This window comes from Anoplopoma fimbria, chromosome 17 (genome assembly GCF_027596085.1).
Source record: "Anoplopoma fimbria isolate UVic2021 breed Golden Eagle Sablefish chromosome 17, Afim_UVic_2022, whole genome shotgun sequence".
NCBI lineage: Eukaryota > Metazoa > Chordata > Actinopteri > Perciformes > Anoplopomatidae > Anoplopoma > Anoplopoma fimbria.
Genome location: NC_072465.1, coordinates 1,610,494 through 1,630,143, shown reverse-complemented (window position 1 = coordinate 1,630,143; position 19,650 = coordinate 1,610,494). Strand labels below are relative to the sequence as shown.

Genomic DNA, 19,650 nt, shown 5'->3' with positions numbered 1-19,650 from the left:
ATACACATACTATACAACAAAATAAAGAGAGATTATGTGGTAAACAAACAAATGCTCAACAAACCAGAATATGTTTTATATTTTAGATTATTCAAAGTAGTTGAATGAGAAGGTGTGTCCAAACTTTTGACTGGTACTGTTCATTATAAGCACCGCATGGTGTTCTATGTATCAACCACTAGGGGGCGCCAAACTCAAGGCCTACGTCATCCAGCCGGAAGTCGTCGACCCATATTCATCGTTTTGAATCAGTAGTGCAGCTATGCTAACTGCTGCTTGTTAGAGTGAGTTAAAGTTGAAAAACCACCAGATTAATCAGCTATATGTTTATTTAACTAGATGTCGGCTGGTTGTTAAGGCAACAGTGCGTGTGGAACAATGTAGCAGCTGTGACGTAATGTCCACTCATCACGGTGAGAGTGCGTGTTGTTAGCTAGCTAAGCTAAGCTAAGCTAACGTCAGCGCTGTCGTTGCACTAGCTAGCTAACACGTTTGCTAGTAAGGATGGCGGGTTTGTCACCTGCTATCCGTGAGCGTTACGGTACAGAGACGGTCCAGGCAGCAGTAACAGTTGCAAATGTGTGTTTTTTTTAATGAAATGTAAACAAACGTTACGCTAGACTGGCTTTTGGGGAAGTTTGGCCTTGTAATGTGAAGACTGTGGTGAACTGTTGCCAAAGACAAAGTGGTGCTGTAACGTAACCATCATTGTGGTGCCATACATACATTGTTTTGGTCTCTTTAGCCTTGATATTAAATGTAACGTTGTTAAATAATTCAAGCTTACAGGTATTTGTGAATGTTGAGTCAATGTGGCCTGATGATGATGATGATGATGAAGATTGGGAATTTAAAATCTGATTTATCTGACATGTTATGTTTCTGTATTTCAGACTTTGTTCGTTTAATATGAGCTCCCTATCAGCCCAGCTTCCGGCATCCAGCTCATCATGCAGGACCCTACCTGGAGAGGGAAATCAGGTACAATTACATTACATTACATTACATTACATTACAGTCATTTAGCAGACGCTTTTATCCAAAGCGACTTACAGGAAGTGTATTCAACATAGGTATTCAAGAGAACTACTAGTCACCAGAAGTCATAAGTGCATCTCCTTTCTTAAACAAGCATCTTAAAGCATAAACCAGAGCAAAAGTATAGTGCAGAGGCAAATTACTACGAAAACAATAATTGCAACAGACTAATCCGAATATAGTAAGTGCTACAAACTACTACGAATAGGATAAGTGCAGTAAACAAATACAAATTCAATAAGTGCAGCGAACTGATACGAATACAGTAAGTGCAACAACTAATACGAGTGCAATAAGTGCTACGAGGAAGGCTCAGGGTAGTACTTCTTGAATTACAACACAAACCTTCACTGCTGCTTTGCTTGTCAATTACCCAACAATGCACTTCTAGTTGGTATTGAATGCTAAGCAGTGGTGCCGTTCTTTACCCCCCAGGTACAACCAAAAGCCCCTCTCCTGCAGATTCTGCGTGTGGCCGGAGCCCAGGAAGAAGTCTTCACACTCAAAGAGGTGAGCTGTTCCGTGAAATGTCAAGTATGTTTGTTGGTGTGTTAGTATGCAGCCTGTTTTACTAGCTCATAACAAAGTGTTATCTGAGAAGTGGTCATTCCAGGTTTCAGTAGTCCTTCAATGTGGGTTCCCACAGGTGAACTGTGGCCTGCTGGTGCCTTGGAGTATCTGATTTCCATCATTTTTTTTGTAGGTGATGCACTACTTGGGTCAGTACATCATGGGGAAGCAACTGTATGACAAACAGAGGCAGCACATAGTCCACTGCCAGGACGACCCTTTGGGAGAACTGCTTGAGGTTGAGAGCTTCTCCGTGAAAAACCCAAGGTATTCACCCACATCAGAAATGGTCAACACTCAGTAATGCTTGACTATGCATCTAAACTTAAAATTTTAAATTTTAATTTAAAATAAGGAGTTCCATTGCTAATTCTCATATTCTCCTTTTACAGCCCGGTGTATGAAATGCTCAAGAAATACTTAGTAGTGCTTGGTTGTTCTGGTAAGTGACATTCAATTTTTTGCTTTATATATTTATGTGAAATACTGATTCTGTCAGGGGGCATCATCAAAGAACAAGGAATGTATGAATATATTTTGCATACTGTAGTTCAGTACATGTGTCTTCTTCCTCTTATCTTTGTGATTGGCTTCAATATATCATTTCCATCTTTAACATTGTATGTTTTGAAGTGAAGACCCCTGGGTGTATGTTGATTATCTATACATATATTCTAAATCTAGCTTTCTTTTTGCATACTTTGTGAGTGCTTGTGATAGTTTTTGCATCACCTTGGGATACAGGGACCAGAACTACGCCGTTTGTTCCAGCTTGTCCTACAAAAGCTATAGAAGAAGGCGTTAGTGTGAGAGTGTATGATGCTATAATTTAAGGGTGGGGATGTCCTTTTTCTGTTACTGTGTCTCATCTGAAATGCAGACGCTGCAGAGAATCTTTCTGTGGGCCGTGAATGTGTAGAGAGCGGAGTGGAGGATCGTGGTCAGGTAAAACCGAAGCATGGTGCTAAGGAGAAACAGAGCCCCCTAACCTTTCTCACCTCACTACACACAACAATTGTGAATACAAAGGGTCAGGACTAGCTGGCTTAGTACAACGCTGTTAATTTAAAGTATATTCAGTATATAGTAGGCCTCAATTTAGCTGTAAGTTACTGAAGTGACTGCTGTCTGCTTGTGTGTAATGAGGAGGGAGGCTTAGGACTGCTGTCTTCGTTGGTGTGCATTTGTACAGAGTGGCACCGTCTCTGTACAACCCCATCCTTGGTTTGGTCTGGTGGTACACTTTTTTGATCCACCAGCACAACCCAGTGGATCGGGGGGGGCAGAGTCACCCTCTCTGTCTGTCTCAGAGTTCTCTTCTCTGCTCCGGAACTGGAGGATCGCAGCTCCTGATCCAGCCACAGGCCTAGCAATGACCTTCCCCGTTTTCCCTCACCCTTCTTTCCGACCACCTCCAAAATCCACCTTGAAGCACCTTCTTATGTTTAAGACTTTGTCTAACCCTTGTTGAGCTTCAGTCCAATTTTGTTCCATCCTCAGTGTCTTTATGAATCAAATGAGTTATTGTATTTCTAATTACTGCCCATGTTAAATCCCCTTCAAGGGTGTAATCTGATATAAGATCTGATCAAACTTCAATGTGTTTTTCAAAAGTCCAAATTTTACCTTTTTAGCTGTGATTAATAGATATTAATGTTAGACATGGGATGCATCTTAATAATTTTTTTTCAGCTTTTTCCTTTCTGTGAACTCTTTTCCATAGATTTATACTGTACAAGACCAGTTATTTTGTACAGTATCTATGGATGTCTTAAAATAAGGTATTACTAAAATTCTATAGTTTGCACATACTACATATTAGAAGAGTTTTTATTAGACAGAACTAGATTCTTAGAAACTTTGATGCACTATCACTGTGTTAATTAATACACTGGCTTTCTTACCTCATCTTTCTCTATCCGTCTCTTTTTTACCCTCCACACGGTTTTGGTGCCCTTATTATATGCTAAATTTGTTATGACCTTCCTCCACCTTCCCCACTGGTCCCTACCCTAACTGCCCAGCCCCTTTTTCCTGTACGACGATCACATACCCAGAGAGGCCATCTTGAAAAGGAGCTGTGAGTCCTCCAAGTACCCAGTTATGGCTCTGTGTTCTAATTTTTGTCCTTCACATTTCCCCCCTAGATGTGTGGAGGTGTGGTTAAAGCAGGGCTGATGGCTGGCAGTGATGGGCCTCTCCTGCAGACCCCCTCCCAACGACGACCTCGAGAGCCAGACGATGGTAAGCAAACAATCCAAAATATGCTCAGGACAAGACATGCTGAATTTAACAGTCGTTAACAGTAATTCAACACCTCTCCAGACTCCCTTGATGGCCTGCCACGGTCAGCCTGCAAACGACCTAAACTGGATGTTTCTTTGGACGAGTGGGACCTCTCTGGCCTGCCCTGGTGGTTTCTGGGTAATCTCCGTAGTAACTACAGCCGCAGGAGCAATGGCTCCACTGACATCCACACAAACCAAGTAAGAAACCTCATTTGTTGTTAAAAAGTTCATCTAATTGCATTAGTAACAGCTCGTTCAGGGTTAAGCTGGGAGATTTCTTAGCTTAAAAATAAAACAAATGACTTGTTGGCAAAGCATATATTGGAGTGTTACAGTGTTGGTCTGACTGATGTGTCAGCTGTCTCCTGCACAGGAGGAGGACACGGCCATCGTGTCGGACACCACCGACGACCTGTGGTTCCTGACCGAGGGCGGTAGTGAACAGGTCAGCGTGGAGATGAAGGAAGCTGCTCTGGAGGAAGGGAGCGCAGGAGACGGGGAGGCTCTACCTGAGGATGAGGATGAAGGAGGGAAGGAGGAGAAAGCAGATGGCGAGGTAGGAGTTTGGTTAGGACTTCTTGATTTGGCCAGGCTCATACCACTTTTTTTTTTAATAAATGTATTTACTCTCTAGGATAATGTTATGAGATGTTTGATCCAACGACTTGTATATTTATCCAGATGCAGGAAGAGCCAGATGAAGACTCTCAGTGCCTAAGTGATGACACTGATACAGAGATCTCCACACAGGTTTGTATCTGGGTTTTTTTTTTCTCACTGTATGTTGTAGTTTTAGGTTTTTATTAGCCTTACATTAAAACTTAAACAATGTAGATGTTTGACTTTGTGTTTACCGTCTCCATTAGGATGCCTGGCAGTGCACTGAGTGCAGAAAGTATAACACTCCTCTCCAGAGGTACTGTGTTCGATGCTGGGCTCTACGTAAGAACTGGTACAAAGATGTCCCCCGACTCGCCCATTCCCTTTCTGTTCCTGACATCCCAGCATGCAGCTCTCTCACCACCAATGATGAGGAAGATGACAGTGACACGGGCATTGACGTCCCAGACTGCATCAGGACAATCTCTGACCCTGTCATCCTGCCCTCCCACTCCACAGCTGACCGACCACTTCCCACTATGGCAGCAGGGAAAGGCAAGGGGCCTTGGCCCTCCAGCTTCCACAAGGATGAGCAGCTCTCAGGAGGGGAGAGTCAGGAAAACCTGGGCATGGAGATTGAAGAGGTCAAGCCAGAGGCACTTTTGGAGCCTTGCAAGCTGTGTCGAGTGCGACCACGCAACGGAAATATAATTCATGGACGCACTGCTCACCTGATAACCTGTTTCCCATGTGCAAGAAAGCTACACCAGTTCCATGCTCCTTGTCCAGGATGTGGGAAGATCATTCAAAAAGTTATTAAGATATTCATCGTCTAAAAAAGGCATGCACACACATCGGCTCTGGGGAACTCAACAACAAAAAATACAACACAAACATTTGACCCCACAGATGCATGCACTCTGGTTCACACTCACTGCTCGTAGACACAAGAATCGTACACCTAACCCTTAAAACTTACAAAGATAGACACAAAATATAGCACTTGGTGAAGCTTGCTCTTGGTTGCATGGTTTATTCTGCATCACACTGCCTCTGAAGTATTGTTGGTTGAAACCTTGGACACAAGAGTTTGTCAAACCAAATTGGTGCCACATTTAAATGAGGGATATATAAAGGCAGACGTATTTATTTATTTATTAGAAAATCACCTAACAGTGCACGTTTGTGTAAGCCATTTGATTTAATGAAAGCTTGTTCTTTGAGGCTATTTGGATTTTCTCATTTGTTTTTGCATTGTATTGAAATGCATTTTAAACAAGTATTGCTTGCGTTTGTTCTGTTAGTTTTGTTTGACTTTCTTTCTCCATAAACTCACTAGAGTCATCTGGACATAAAATGGAAAGATCAGTGCAGGTATTCAACTACAAGAATATTTCTTTGAACAACTTCTAGCCCATTTTGTGTTTTCATATCCTTTTTATCTATTGTGTCTCTGACATTTGAGTTATGAAGACAAGATTGAAGGAACAACAGGAAAGAGACCTAAAACCATGATTTTGTAGTCAACGGCTGCAGCTCCTTAAAAGTAAAACCCCCTAAGCTTTTCTTTAAAAAATAAAAGAATTATTAGCATAATTGAATGTACTGTAAAATACGAATGTGGGTGGCTTAAGTCCTGTTTCTCTCAACATAGTATTTTAAAATGTAGAATTGAATATAACCTGCTTGAGAATGCACAGCTGAAGTATTTACTGTAATTTCCTCTTGGGGTAGTAATTTGATGTTAATATGTATTCAATACCATATTTACAAATGCCAAGCTACCGGTGACAGTTATGCCTGCAGTAAGTTATGTTGTATAATTGGTGGTTAATGTTTAAATTTTACTGTTCAGAAAGGGTACTTTTCTTACATCTCTTCCTGAACGTATGATAAATGAACAATATCTGTATATTTTGTATTTAATTTATTTATGATTAGGTTTTGATTTATTAGATGACCACCAGCTCTAATAAAGCAGTAAAGAGGCTGAGCTTGTTACAGAGCTCTAATGTGTAACATTACTAATTGAAAAATATAGTTAAAGTCTTAAACTAAACTAAATTACTAAATGTACCATGTCTGAAAATGACTTGGGAGTACTTATTGGGAGGTGGAGGTTTGATCTCAGCGTTACACTGCCATGTAATGACTCTGAATTATAATTGTATATTATAGATTTTATTTGGATGGATTATTTGAAGAATGTATTGCTGGACCACGTAGATACAATTTACCTTCAGTAAGCTCTGCAACGCTGACAAGTGAGATGTCCAGGGACAAAGCATTAAACTCTTGTTTATATTACAGATCTTTGATCTGCTCTTTACTTGCATTTAATCTTTCTGCCAGCAGGTGGGGAGAAGTCTGAATATGGTATCTGGTGAACAGTACCAGTAATAACATGTAAAGCATATATAGAGCATGCCTCCCGTTGTGACTAGAGCCAGCACTGAGCTGGTTTGAGAGCTATATAAAAGCTATAATAGGTTAATGTAGGCTGTTGTATTTATCGCCATAATTGTGCTTCTAGAAAAGCAAACCTATTATTGATATAGACGTCATAAAAAGCAGCTGAGCTTACATATTATACCCTTGATCCTGTTTCAGAACCACTGACTTGTTACAATTATTGAAATTAAGACTTTAATGTGCTAAAACATGGTACAGCTTATGTATTTTTTTTTTTACCTGTCCTGGAATGAAATGAGTTGTTTTGTAAAGCAATAAAGAGTTGAGTTAATAGTTTCATTTAGTTAACTTGCTGACCAGAGGGACAGTTGATGTTCAGAGGGACAGTTGATATGTGTGTGTTTTGGCTGAAGAATAAGTCATTGTGTGACAGGCCAGCTGGCATGTGTTCTCTCCTTCTTGACTGGACTCCAGCACCTGCAGCTCTCCTCTGCTTACTCGCTGTCCTGCTGCTTGTGTCTGCCGTATTTTTGGTCCAGACACCCTATCCTCTTGTCTACAGTATAGACTATATTTTGCTGTAACACTGCTGCTTTCTAACTTGTGCCTAGTGCAGCTATCTTATCCCAAGATGTTGTGTAGATAATGATTACAAATTGAGTGTGGAAAGTCGCCTGTGAAGCTCTCCACCATCTGAAACCACACAAGGGTCCACTAGAGCCAGCAGAAATAGCTTGTACAGACATATTTCATTAAATATGAGTTATTTCATATAAGTGAGAGAAATATATTGTTAAAGCTCTTTGAAGCTGCCGTTTCACTCAAAGGGCTTTACAGAGGGAAAGATTCTAGGTTTAAAAAAAAAAAAAAGCAAACATCAATAGTGAAGGAAGTATTTAGATTTGTTACTTTGATAATATTCTGTAAAAATACTCAATTCCAAGAATAAAGTCCTGCAATTAAAATGTTACCAGTTAATTGTACTTTAAGTATTAAGTTAAACACACTCAATGCAGAAAATATTACACAATTAGATTATTAATACATTAATGCGTATACACTTTTTGAGTTGAGGTGGAGCTCATTTTAGGACTTTTACTAATGACTATACCCATTCTATATGAGTCTTGTTTGGCATGTAAAACGTTACAAAATAGCCAGTCCATCACAGTTACCTTGAGCCCAAAGGGACATCTTCATATCGCTTGTTTTGTCCAACCAATAGACCAAACCTCTAAATTATTCAGTGAGCTGTAATGTAACAGAATGAAACCATGAATTCTCATATTTTAGAGGTTGGAACTGACCAACATATTTGCATCGAAAAATCTGTGAAATCAGAAATAATAAAATAAATAAATTCTTTCTAACGACAAATCAGCCAATCTTTGCAGCTCTAATTTGATTTACTGTTGGGTAGTTAAATCTGCAGCAATGCATAATATTATATGAGATCTTAATTTGTGAAGTCAAACTCAAATAATTGTGGTGGAGTGGAAATACTCACGTAAAACTATTTTCTTTAATTTGCACTCAGGTACAGTACTGAAGACGGGCCTACTTACATTCCACCATTGACATCACGTCTTGGGGGGTGTCGCTGTCCTCCCTGTGACTTGCCCTACAGTATTTAATGCTCGTGTCAGCCATACTAAAATGCTTTCCCCACTCTGCATCTAATTCAAGAATGGCATACTGTTTTGTTCGCTGCATCTGGCACGTCACACAGTGTAGAGACAAAGAATGGCACAACACCCCTGGTGACATGGCACCCAGAGCTTGGCAGCTCTAGAATGGCGCGGCCAAGGGAGTGGTAGGGGATCTGCATGTTTCCATGGCGACAGTGCATTCATCCCAACATCCCAGAATAACTTAACACATTTTCCCTTTATCCCCTATTGCGTATGCAATACTTCCTACGGAGAAAATAGTTAAGATAGAAGCTCACTGTTGAACATTGCTCCCATACTTTGCCCATTTTTATCATTTTATTGCTCTCACTGGCTTTCTTGTACTTTGATTCACCGTTAAAAATACACAAATCACATAGCATCTCTGCATCACTCTCTTCCTGTGTCCTTCGTCTGCATACCTCCAGCCTGTTTACCCTCCTTTGCTTTCTTCTGGTTCTGTGTCTGGATATCTGTAACTGTATCTGTGTGTACAGGACCTTTCTCTAACCTCCATGCAGACGAACACACACACACACACACACACACACACACACACACACACACACACACACACACACACACTTAACACACACTTAACACACACATTTAACACACACACTTTCCCTCTGTTGTGTCCGGCTATTTGGTCGCTCCAGAAACCAGGCCGCTAAATTTGTCCCACTGCTGACACGGGAGAAGGTCAGTGGAGCCAGAGATACAGAAAAAGGGATAAAGACAAAGAGAACTTCAAAATAAAAGTTGACATAAGGAGGAAAATTGAGAGATGTGACACATTAAAATGAGATTAGAGGAGAAACATTTAAGAGCTTTCCTAGTGCCCACAGCAGGAGGTCTGATATGGAAGATGATATACGGAAGCTGGGCTGACTGGGTTCAGGGCTTAGTTTCCACATAGCTATCCACTCACATCTCACAACACGGCAGTCATACACTCACCACTGGCCTCAGACAGGATTCAGCCGTGTCTCCTAGAGGAGCAATGCAGATTGTGGTTCACACTTGGTCAACGTCTAGGTGTAAATCGCCTTCAAATTAAACAGGATAGATTTTATGAGGGCCTGGCTTTACTCTGTGAGTGTATTTTGAGTTATCACACAACCTGTGGCAGCATTGGAATATAATGACACGTAAATAATCTTGTTTCTAACAGTGGAGCTCTGGATGTTTACAGTGAATATCTTTAGGGCGGCCATGTGCTGCAAAATATGTAAGTGGGAAGTGTGTTATGCGCGTAGATATGAGTATGTATATGTGTTTGTCCATGTGTGCTAGAGCCTCGCAGTGAGCGGGATGCCAGTACAGGGCAGGGCAGCGGATGGCTCAGGGGCTCAGTCCATTCCTGTGATTTAACATGACACCACTTGCACTAAGACTGCGACAGCTGCATATGCACATGCCGACCATTCTGTTTGTTGTAGGGGATTACCCTGCGATAAAAGCCCCAGTGAGCAGCAGCATGGCTGGGCCACAGAACTACTGTTTCCCCCCTGACTTAGAAAGCTTTCTCCCGGCCTCCAGAGCCCTGTGAAAACACAGGTGTAGGCACTTCATTCTGAATGGCAATGAATGGGAGTATTCTCCCAGATGATTAGTCGGGCCGTAGTAGTGTCACATCACCTTCAGGCATCGGTCAAACGGCACAGCACTGCAGCTTATGTAAGGTTCATTACTCAACAGAATCAGTTCACGGGGCGTAGTAGAGTTGTAATCAGCTCAGACTGCTCCCATTCATTCACCTCAGAGTAGTTGGATGATTGATTTGCTTTCACGGTGTTGTATTTATGATGATCCGGCAGGAGTACACTGCCTTGTCATCTTTCACCAATGATGTTGTGTAGTCAGCATAAAATCACCATGATCTGAGAGGAGAGAGCTCGACATTGTGCTGTTTAAAGAAAACTGTTATCAAAGGGTTCAGTAATGGACATGCAGTTATCATGGCGACGGTATAGAAACATACTCCGGGGCGACACAGTCGGGCATGTGTTGCTGTCACTATGGTGACCATGTCCCCTCTGGAAGGCCCTTAACCAGTCCAGAACGTTGTTGCATGAGTCCAGACAACAACCATAATAATGCATACCAGTAGTCATACAGAAACACAGTAATACAGAAACACTCCAGTTTAAATACAGAAATAGACAGTTCCCTTTCTTTTCCTTAAAACAATATGTATCCGATGTTTATGTTGCTCCTACCACAACCATGTTCACCATATATTTAAATGTTCCCACTGTTTTAGTAAAGGAATAGAGGTTGAAAAAAACTTTCATTATGTTAATTAATTCCATTATGTATTAAGGAACTATTTAACTTTCTATGATAATGGGTCTTTAAGGCAAAATGATAATAAAAAAGTTACCAAAAGTCTTTTCCAGTTTGCGGAAAAGTAAGTTTAATTTGTAACTATGAAATGTAAAGGAGCCTTGGAAGGACAATGTTTTGACTTTTAATTTTCAAATAGTTCACTTCCAATTAATTAATTCCAAATAATTGTACACTTTCTTAGTGCACAGCAGGAAATTCCTACTGAACACAGAAAATGTAAAATTTGTATTTAATCACGCATAAAATGTAAACACATATAATGAATCAGGTTTTAGATTGAATTAACATTTACTTTGGTATAAATAAATCTCCTACAGCTTTTCCAGCAACTACAGAAACTCATAACAAACTTTGTCTCTGTTTTCACTATAAATTGTTCAAAATAATATAGTTATATTATGGAAACATATTGGTCACTGGTTATTATGTATCATATTGTATCTCACTGGATAGAGGTCCTTGTTTATCCCCCTTTAATCAACACCGCTCTACTCTTGTTATGTTATTCTCCTCTTACATATCTGAGATTTCCCGACTGCTCTCAGATGACAGTTCTCCAGGTCAGTGATGATCTTGAGGCTAACCTGGGGTGAGGAGGACTGATCCCTCCCCCCCCTCCCTCCTCCCTCCTGCTCAGCTGTCCCACAATGTGCTGCTGCTTGTCACTGAGGAGAAGTGGAACAGTGTTGCCAGTGACAGGGCAATCCCTGCACACACGCACACGAACAAAACACACACACACAGGACCCCATACACACTTGCATACACATGCATGGTGGATTTTGAGTTTAAGTACTTTTTTAAGTGTAAATAATTAATTAATTTTAAATCCCAGATATCTCTGTTTCGAACAGCCTTACAGCAAATTGATTTATTGTTTTTCTTTGAAATCCAATCAAATATGATTATAAATATTCAAGTATATATTATTTTATGTTACCTCTTACATGTGGGTGATGAGGTGCAAAGAGCTAAAATATAAAGTACCAGTCTCAAAAAAGATAAATATAGATCCAATGTAGTTAAAATCCTAGTTATCACTTGTGTAAATATTTTATCCAATCTGTATTTTGTTAGTCTAGGTTGACCTTCTTCACTGAAAGATACACAAGTACAGGGTCCGCAAACAATACACTCCTGATCTCTGGTTTACTATATCTCAAGTGTTCACTTCAAAAGGCTGAGAGGGGACTTGCTCCTCAAACAAGACACAAGTGTGTGCCTGAAACAGCTACAAAACACACACACACACACACACACACACACACACACACACACACACACACACACACACACACACACACACACACACACACACACACACACACACACACACACACACCCTGCAACATCTCTGGTTCTGCTGACAATGGGTTACGATGACAGAGGGTTATGAGTGACTCTGACACACTGCAGACCCCCTCCCTGCTGTACCCCTGAGAGCAACACAGGCGTCTTTGTACTCGCTCCACCATCAGTGACTATCCATCACAGACTAACCTGACAGCCCACCGCAGCCATGCGCCAAGCCTCGAGTCTGCAATCTGCACTCTGCCTCAACCCCAAACCGGAGCCTATAGCCCGGGACTAGTCCACAAGCCACCAGCCAGTCCTGCCAGACCGCTGCCGGGCCTCCCAGAGGGCTCCTGTGTCTGCATCAACAAGTCATTTCATCTTACATTAAGAAGAATACTTTCACTCACCGAAAGACATTTTTGTTTTAATTGTAAATTTAACTTATTTGTTAATATCCTAAAATAAGTGAATAAAGAAAAAGTAAAATACTTGAATAGGTATAGATTAGTACAATATGGGAAAATGATAGGTAGAATTTAAATAGAGAATAGTGAATAGAGAAATTAAGTGACTTTATTGCAAATGGCTAAATCCCTGTAGACCAGGCATCTGTAGCAGATGACATGTATGTTGTATATTTTTCTTGCTTGTTAGCATTTTTGGGTGTTTTTACATATATTTAGGTCACCTTCTCACTTGCCTTTAATAAAGCTAATTAAGAGTCCCTTAAAGATGTGAGAGCTCTCTAAATGCTGACATTAAAACTTGTAATAACAGGGAAAACACAGGTGTGATTAATTATAATGATTACAGCTCTGCTCCATGTAGGTGTGCCATACCATGACCCTGGAACTAACACACTTGTATAAAATGCACCCATAATTCATGTTATTAATTACACCAGCGCGTTTTCTAAATGTCAAATGTCTGCAATGACGCACTCAATAATAAATGCTCTTTAAAGCAATGTGCTGTGAGATAGCTGTTAGATAAAACAGTCCAAGATACTATTATTCAGAGTTTGTCTTACAAGGAACTGAAGAGTAAACAAAAGAAACTAATCCAAAAAACTGTGCTGTAAACTATCAAACGGCAGCTTGTAGTAATAACTATCGAGCTCTTACAAATGCCTGATCAGACTAATGAGGAAACACATTTCCTAAAAAAGAAAGTCAGAAATATGTCCTCCTGCTATGCCTTTATCATACGCAAAGTTTATTTCCTAATTTCACAGTTTCATTTAAAAGATCATTGTTTCAACCAAAAACTTGCTTTGTTTGCCAACTAAAATGTTTTAGCAACTGTAACAAGAGTTAAGTAATACCTCAGAAATATGCAGTGCATGATTACCCGCTCTATTTACTGACTCCACTGGTAGTTCTTGTCAAAAGCTGTAGCTAGGTAACAAGCTGCAAAGGCTGGGACCAGCTGACCTCACAGTCCTCTCAGTTAAGCTGTGTTCAATTCAATTCAATTCAGTTTATTTTGTATAGCCCAGAATCACAAATTACAAATTTGCCTCAGAGGGCTTTACAATCTGTGCACATGCATCATCCTCTGTCCTTAGACCCTCACATCCTCTGTCCTTAGACCCTCACATCCTCTGTCCTTAGACCCTCACATCCTCTGTCCTTACACCCTCACATCCTCTGTCCTTAGACCCTCACATCCTCTGTCCTTCCCTCACATTCACAGGAAAAACTCCCCTAAAAAACCCCTTTAACAGGGAGAAAAAAGGAAGAAACCTCTGGGAGAACGACAGAGGAGGGATCCTTCTCCAGGATGGACAGAATGCAATAGATGTCATGTGTACAGAATGAACAGCATAACAGAGATACAACACATTCAATGTATATGACATAAATGATTCATATAATAAGATATGATTATATGAATCATTATATGAATCTGTGTTCATCTCATTGTCTCTACAAGCGTAATGAAAGTTACAAATGGGGCGAAGAAGATAGCAAATGTTGGTTATTAGCTACATTATAGACGAGTGACGTATATCAGGTTTTAATTAGTTTCATCAACCGATTGTAGGTTAAATGAAACATAACCTTTATATCTTCATATTTCTATTTGCTCTCCATTTTAATCATTGAACAGTATTTTATCCCATCTCAGTGTCCTTTATATTAATGTAACACTGCTTATATTTTTGACCGAAATTAATTATCTTTTTGGTTGTCTTTGTTGTCTTTGGGGCCACACAGTTGAGTGATGCGAGACAAAACACACACACACACACACACACACACACACACACACACACACACACACACACACACACACACACACACACACACACACACACACACACACATTTTAAGAATGTTTTAAAAGAGAGAATATAAACTTGTTTTGAAGATTGTTTTTAGCATTTTAAAGTCTCTGTTAGAGTGATGGAAGTAAAGACAAAGATGCCACAGACTTGACTTGATGCATCATTGGCAAGACCCAGACACCAGTAGCCTACATATTATATAGTGTGGCCACAAAACAGATCTCCCTGTCTCCAGCAAACAAACAGGAATGCAACACATCTAACACTATGCCAGTCATTCCAGGCCACTTCTCTGCTGATAGAAGTGTGTGTTTTGGCTGTTTGTTAGCGGAAGCCAGTCTGAATTAGCTGGTGAGCTATTAGGTGAGACATGTCCTGGAAGGATTAACACCTGGTGGCTGGGCTAACACTAGGACTTACTGGAAGAGGTCAGGACAACAAAGAACGCAATACCTCTGTATGCTCATGTGATTGTCGTTCCTTGATTTCTGAGAGTAACGGGAGCAGTGTCAATTTGATTCTCGACTTACTGTACCATACCCCGTCCAGGCCTGAACAGGCCTGTCTGACTCTGAGTCCAGTATGTCTCAGAAGGTCACTTGCATCACCCTGTGCAATCATTGTTGAAAGTCAGTAGATATGAATGTGGTTACATAAAACCAAGCCCTATCAATGGCATGAGCTTCTATGCCACCTTAGCTTTTACATATTTGGTATCGGCCGAGTTGATCCCTCTGAACTCTCAGTCACAACAGAGTAAAAATGTTTATCTCTGACCTAGTTTGGAGTAAACAAACAATCTCTGGCTTCATTTCCTTCCCATCCAGAACTAGTAGTCAAACAACTTCTTGTCATTGCTTATCATTGGCTCCTCGTAGAAGTGACAGCTGTCCCGGGACTGTCCCTACTGCCCCCTCCTCCAACCCCCCATGGCAGGGGACTTTATGTATGGTGTCATGGAGGGAGGCGCAAGCCTGGGATTAGCTCATTAAGACAGACATCTTTGATCCAAGGTATAACTACCATTTCCACAGCAACTTGATCATATCCTGGCTTCTTAAGACACACAAGGGCGCACACATACACACATACGAATACACACATAGGGGTCTTAAAGCCCTAGAGAGCAGGGCCCAACAGAGATGTGAAGTGTAGATGTGCAGCAACAGCTAAACGTCGTGTCAGGTTTCTGGGGGCTCGTGCTAAATTTAACCCTGTGATCCTGCAGCAGGCAGAGGGGTTTAAATGCCAGCCTACAGTTGCTCCACACCAGTTGTTCTCCACACGTCTTCCACTCATCACAAACTCAGGCCGGGGACGAAGACAGGCACACGCACGTACACTCCGACACACAAGGTCCAGGCGCAGGACCGAACACCACATACAGTAGAGCAGTTCCAGGGGAAGCAGGAATCTTTGTCCCATTCAGACCACAACGTTGTCCAGTATGGAGCTTTTTGAGACCAACCCTTACTTCTTCCCTGACCAGCGCTTCTACGAGGGAGGGGACAGCTACTACCCCTCTCGCCTGCCTGGGGGGTACGACCAATCCACCTACCAGGATAGGAACTCCATGATGGGCTTGTGTGGGGGTCTGAATGGTGGTGTTGGAGTTGGGGTGACAGGAACAGAGGACAAAGCCTCTCCGTCCAGCATGTCACCTCACTCCGAGCCCCACTGCCCGGGCCAGTGCCTGCCCTGGGCCTGTAAGCTGTGCAAAAGGAAGACGGTTACCATGGACCGCCGGCGAGCGGCCACAATGAGGGAGAAGAGGCGTCTGAAGAAGGTGAACGAGGCCTTTGATGCTCTGAAGAGGAGCACCCTGATGAACCCGAACCAGAGGCTACCCAAGGTTGAGATCTTGCGGAGTGCCATCCAGTATATCGAAAGGCTGCAGGCCCTGGTGTCCTCCCTCAACCAGCAGGACACTGAGACGGGACAGCAGGGAATGCACTACCGACCCAGCCCGGCCCAACCCAGAGTGAGTAGGACAGAGAAGGGATGATTAGAAGCAGAAGGTCACATATTCATGACTGAGAAGACAGCTAAAAGAACAGACAAGGAGTAAACAAAAAGAGGTAGAAGATGTTTTGACAAACACTAAATGAAAGTAGCAGAAGAGATAGACAACAAGGCAAAAATTAAAAAATTGTCAAAGTTAAATGTTCTTGACAATGGGTGGCTTTGATGAAGTGTTACACATTGTAGCATGCTTCACAATTGATCACTGTGGCTAAGATTTAAAGGTTTGGGGGGGAAAGGCTGTTGTATCCGTCTATGTATTTAGGCAAAGTACAAACAGATACACTTCCTGTTACTGTCTTGCAGTTATTAAAAGAGGTTTTTCAGATTATAATCCAGTGTTTCAGTTGTAATGTGTCAGACTATAGAAAGATTTTGCATAGTTGAAGGTTCGAAGGGACAACGATGAAAAACTGACGAGACAGGTGCCAAAATATATCAATCCGACAAAGATTATTCGGCCGTATTTTCAGATGGAAAAGTCTGGCTTCTCTTGTTTAGATACTGTTCATCATGTTCATTTGCCTCTGAGGATCGTCACAGGATGCATTAGTAGTGGTGTGTTTGCACTGTGTCTCTGAGTCGGGCGGGGTGTGCCGTGTCATAACACAGTGACTGACAGCAACTTCTGCTTGTGCATCTCCATGGTAACAGGTGTCGTCAAGCGAGCCCAGTTCAGGCAGCACCTGCTGCAGTAGCCCAGAGTGGAGCAGCACCCCAGAGCAGTGCACACAGAGCTACAGCAGCGAGGGTGAGTACACACACACACACACACACACACACACACACACACACACACACACACACACACACACACACACACACACACACACACACACACACACACACACACACACACACACACACACACAGTCTCATTAGACAGCACATGCAGATCTGTGTAGCATCACTCATTAATGTGTGCATTGGTCTCTTTGCAGATCTCCTGAGCGCTGCCGACTCTCCAGAGCAGGGGAACATGCGTGCCCTGACCTCCATCGTGGACAGCATCAGTGCAGCGGGCGGACCTGTGGCCTTTCCTGTGGACATTTCCAAATAGAGCCTCCATGCAGCGGACCCATAGGTGCACAGAAAGCCACAGACAAAAAGGAAAATGACAATTGGCAAAGCAGGCTGATAACCGGTCCAATTTAATTTATTTTTCAGCTCTACTGATCTGAGTGTCTTATGCAAAAATGTTTTTAAATTATTTGAATTGTAACTCTGCTGATCAATGGGTCTGCTAGCCAAACTGAATTCCTCCTGTTCACAATGAGGCCTTATTCCCTTTATTTCCTTCCTTATCCTGCGGTCCAGACCCGTCTATCAGAGCCACAGGAGCTTAGTCTAACTAGAGATTCTTTACTGCATGAACCTGACACATAGTAACTAGAGTGGATCTCTGTTAGCTCTGCCTTCAGTCTGATAGAGCCACAGAGGAATGATAAAGCCTGGTTTTCTCCTTACTTAATTTAAGTTTTCCTCTTTTCAAAACCTATCCCTGATCCCTTGATCTTTGTGTGTGTTCATTTGCGGGGCCAATATGTACCATGGCAGTTTTGACCAAGATCTGCTTAATTTAAACTGGTTATGAATGCTAGTGATGTTAATACGTTCCCTTTTTCTACAGAGTGGTTTTGCCATTTTATTTTTTATTTTTTGCTAACTTATTTTTGACTTTTATAACTAAGATTGTTGTGTATTTGTAGATGTTCTGAAAAGTGATATTTTCTGTCAAAATCTTTCAATAAAGACCATTTTCAATACATTGTTTATCATTGTCATTAATGAGGAACTTTGACTGCGATAACCTAAAAAAAAGAAACACAACATCCAAAATCTTTAAAAAACAGCTTTACTTATGTCTATATAGTGTCATAAATACAGTTCACTTTTTTTAAATAGCCAAATAATAAAATCTTGATTTGTCAGCATTGTTTCACACCTGGAATAAAGACACAGTACTCATAGCTGCCACATAGCACATTACACCTTTTAGACACCTTGGAAAAACTCTAAAATAAAAAAAACACCCATCCAGCACTTCACTGGTTCATATGCTGTGTTCTCATTGGATGAGGAGTTGGTCAGCCGAGAGTACTGACTGCTCACTGGCACGTCTCCATGGCAACTAAATGGGAAGTGACGGGACAGGATTAGAAGAGTCCGTCACATTGAGCAGTTTTCGTGTTTATCATTGGCTGATGTTGAGCAGCAGTTTACAGTTTGATTTGAGAGAAAGTAAGGATTCAACAGAGATGAGCTACAGTGTTCACACTACCCGTCCACAGAGAAAAGTTATGGTCACACGGCTGGGGTCGGCCTTTCACACATCATTTCTCCATGCGTCTCGGGCAGAGAGACTCAATTGCTCACACACACACACACACATACACACACACAAGCATACTCTTCATATTAAAGGATTCTCTCTATTCTAGGCTACATAGTGTCATACTGAAGGCGAGAGAGGCGAAAAGAGGAGAGGTAACAGCTACATAGTGTGAAAAGATAAAGAGGAGGGAAAAGGAAAGAACAGGAGAAGAGGCAAAGAGAGAAGTCTGAAATTGGACCCATGAACCTGTGAAGAGTCCTTGTAGAAACGCACCCCTTCCTTAGTGAGACCCTCCCACTAACGATTCACACACTTACAGCATACAGCAAAAGACACACAAAGGTCCGACACAGAGAGAAAGAGAAAGTAAGAGAAAGAGAGAGAGAACAGTCACTATTGAATACAGGGCATTGGGTTTCATACAGCAATGATATTATATTATTTTCCATATATATTTCCAATATATATATATATATATATATATATATTTCTATAAAAAACATAAGTCATCCATTTTATGTACAGAGACGATAAATGAGTAATACCTTGCATAACCGGTAGAGGGGCAATGTGCAGTGGGATCTGCCATTTATACAAGTATTCATCATTCCCAAATCCAAATCAACAACGTCTCACCATCCCTATAAATCTTTTTTCACACTGACCAACTTTTGTGTTGCAGAGGACGTGATGACTCTGGAAGATTGGTTTGGACTTGGCCATGTTGAGAGATTAGAACCAGACAAGAACCCACAGCTGAGACCAGGGGAGCAGGAG

At 41.5% G+C, this 19,650-nt stretch overlaps 2 protein-coding genes across 4 annotated transcripts; both read left to right on the top strand.

The window, feature by feature from the left end:
* Positions 1 to 193: 193 nt before the first annotated feature.
* mdm4 (MDM4 regulator of p53) lies at positions 194 to 7,281 on the top strand. Of its 3 annotated transcripts, none has more exons than XM_054617454.1 (11): positions 194 to 413; positions 894 to 981; positions 1,474 to 1,548; positions 1,742 to 1,875; positions 2,001 to 2,050; positions 2,489 to 2,553; positions 3,756 to 3,852; positions 3,934 to 4,094; positions 4,270 to 4,452; positions 4,578 to 4,646; positions 4,763 to 7,281. In XM_054617454.1, the coding sequence occupies exons 2-11, from the start codon at positions 910 to 912 to the stop codon at positions 5,330 to 5,332; spliced, it is 1,476 nt and encodes a 491-aa protein (XP_054473429.1). In that variant the 5' UTR covers positions 194 to 413; positions 894 to 909; the 3' UTR covers positions 5,333 to 7,281. The 3 variants fall into 3 exon arrangements, with proteins under 3 accessions (XP_054473429.1, XP_054473426.1, XP_054473428.1); XM_054617451.1 differs by having other exon boundaries at positions 4,255 to 4,452; XM_054617453.1 differs by lacking the exon at positions 194 to 413 and adding an exon at positions 506 to 579 and having other exon boundaries at positions 4,255 to 4,452.
* An 8,682-nt stretch (positions 7,282 to 15,963) lies between these two features.
* On the top strand, positions 15,964 to 17,598 carry myog (myogenin). Its single transcript, XM_054616933.1, has 4 exons — positions 15,964 to 16,497; positions 17,121 to 17,129; positions 17,193 to 17,289; positions 17,480 to 17,598. The coding sequence occupies exons 1-4, from the start codon at positions 15,964 to 15,966 to the stop codon at positions 17,596 to 17,598; spliced, it is 759 nt and encodes a 252-aa protein (XP_054472908.1).
* The last annotated feature ends 2,052 nt before the right edge of the window (positions 17,599 to 19,650 follow it).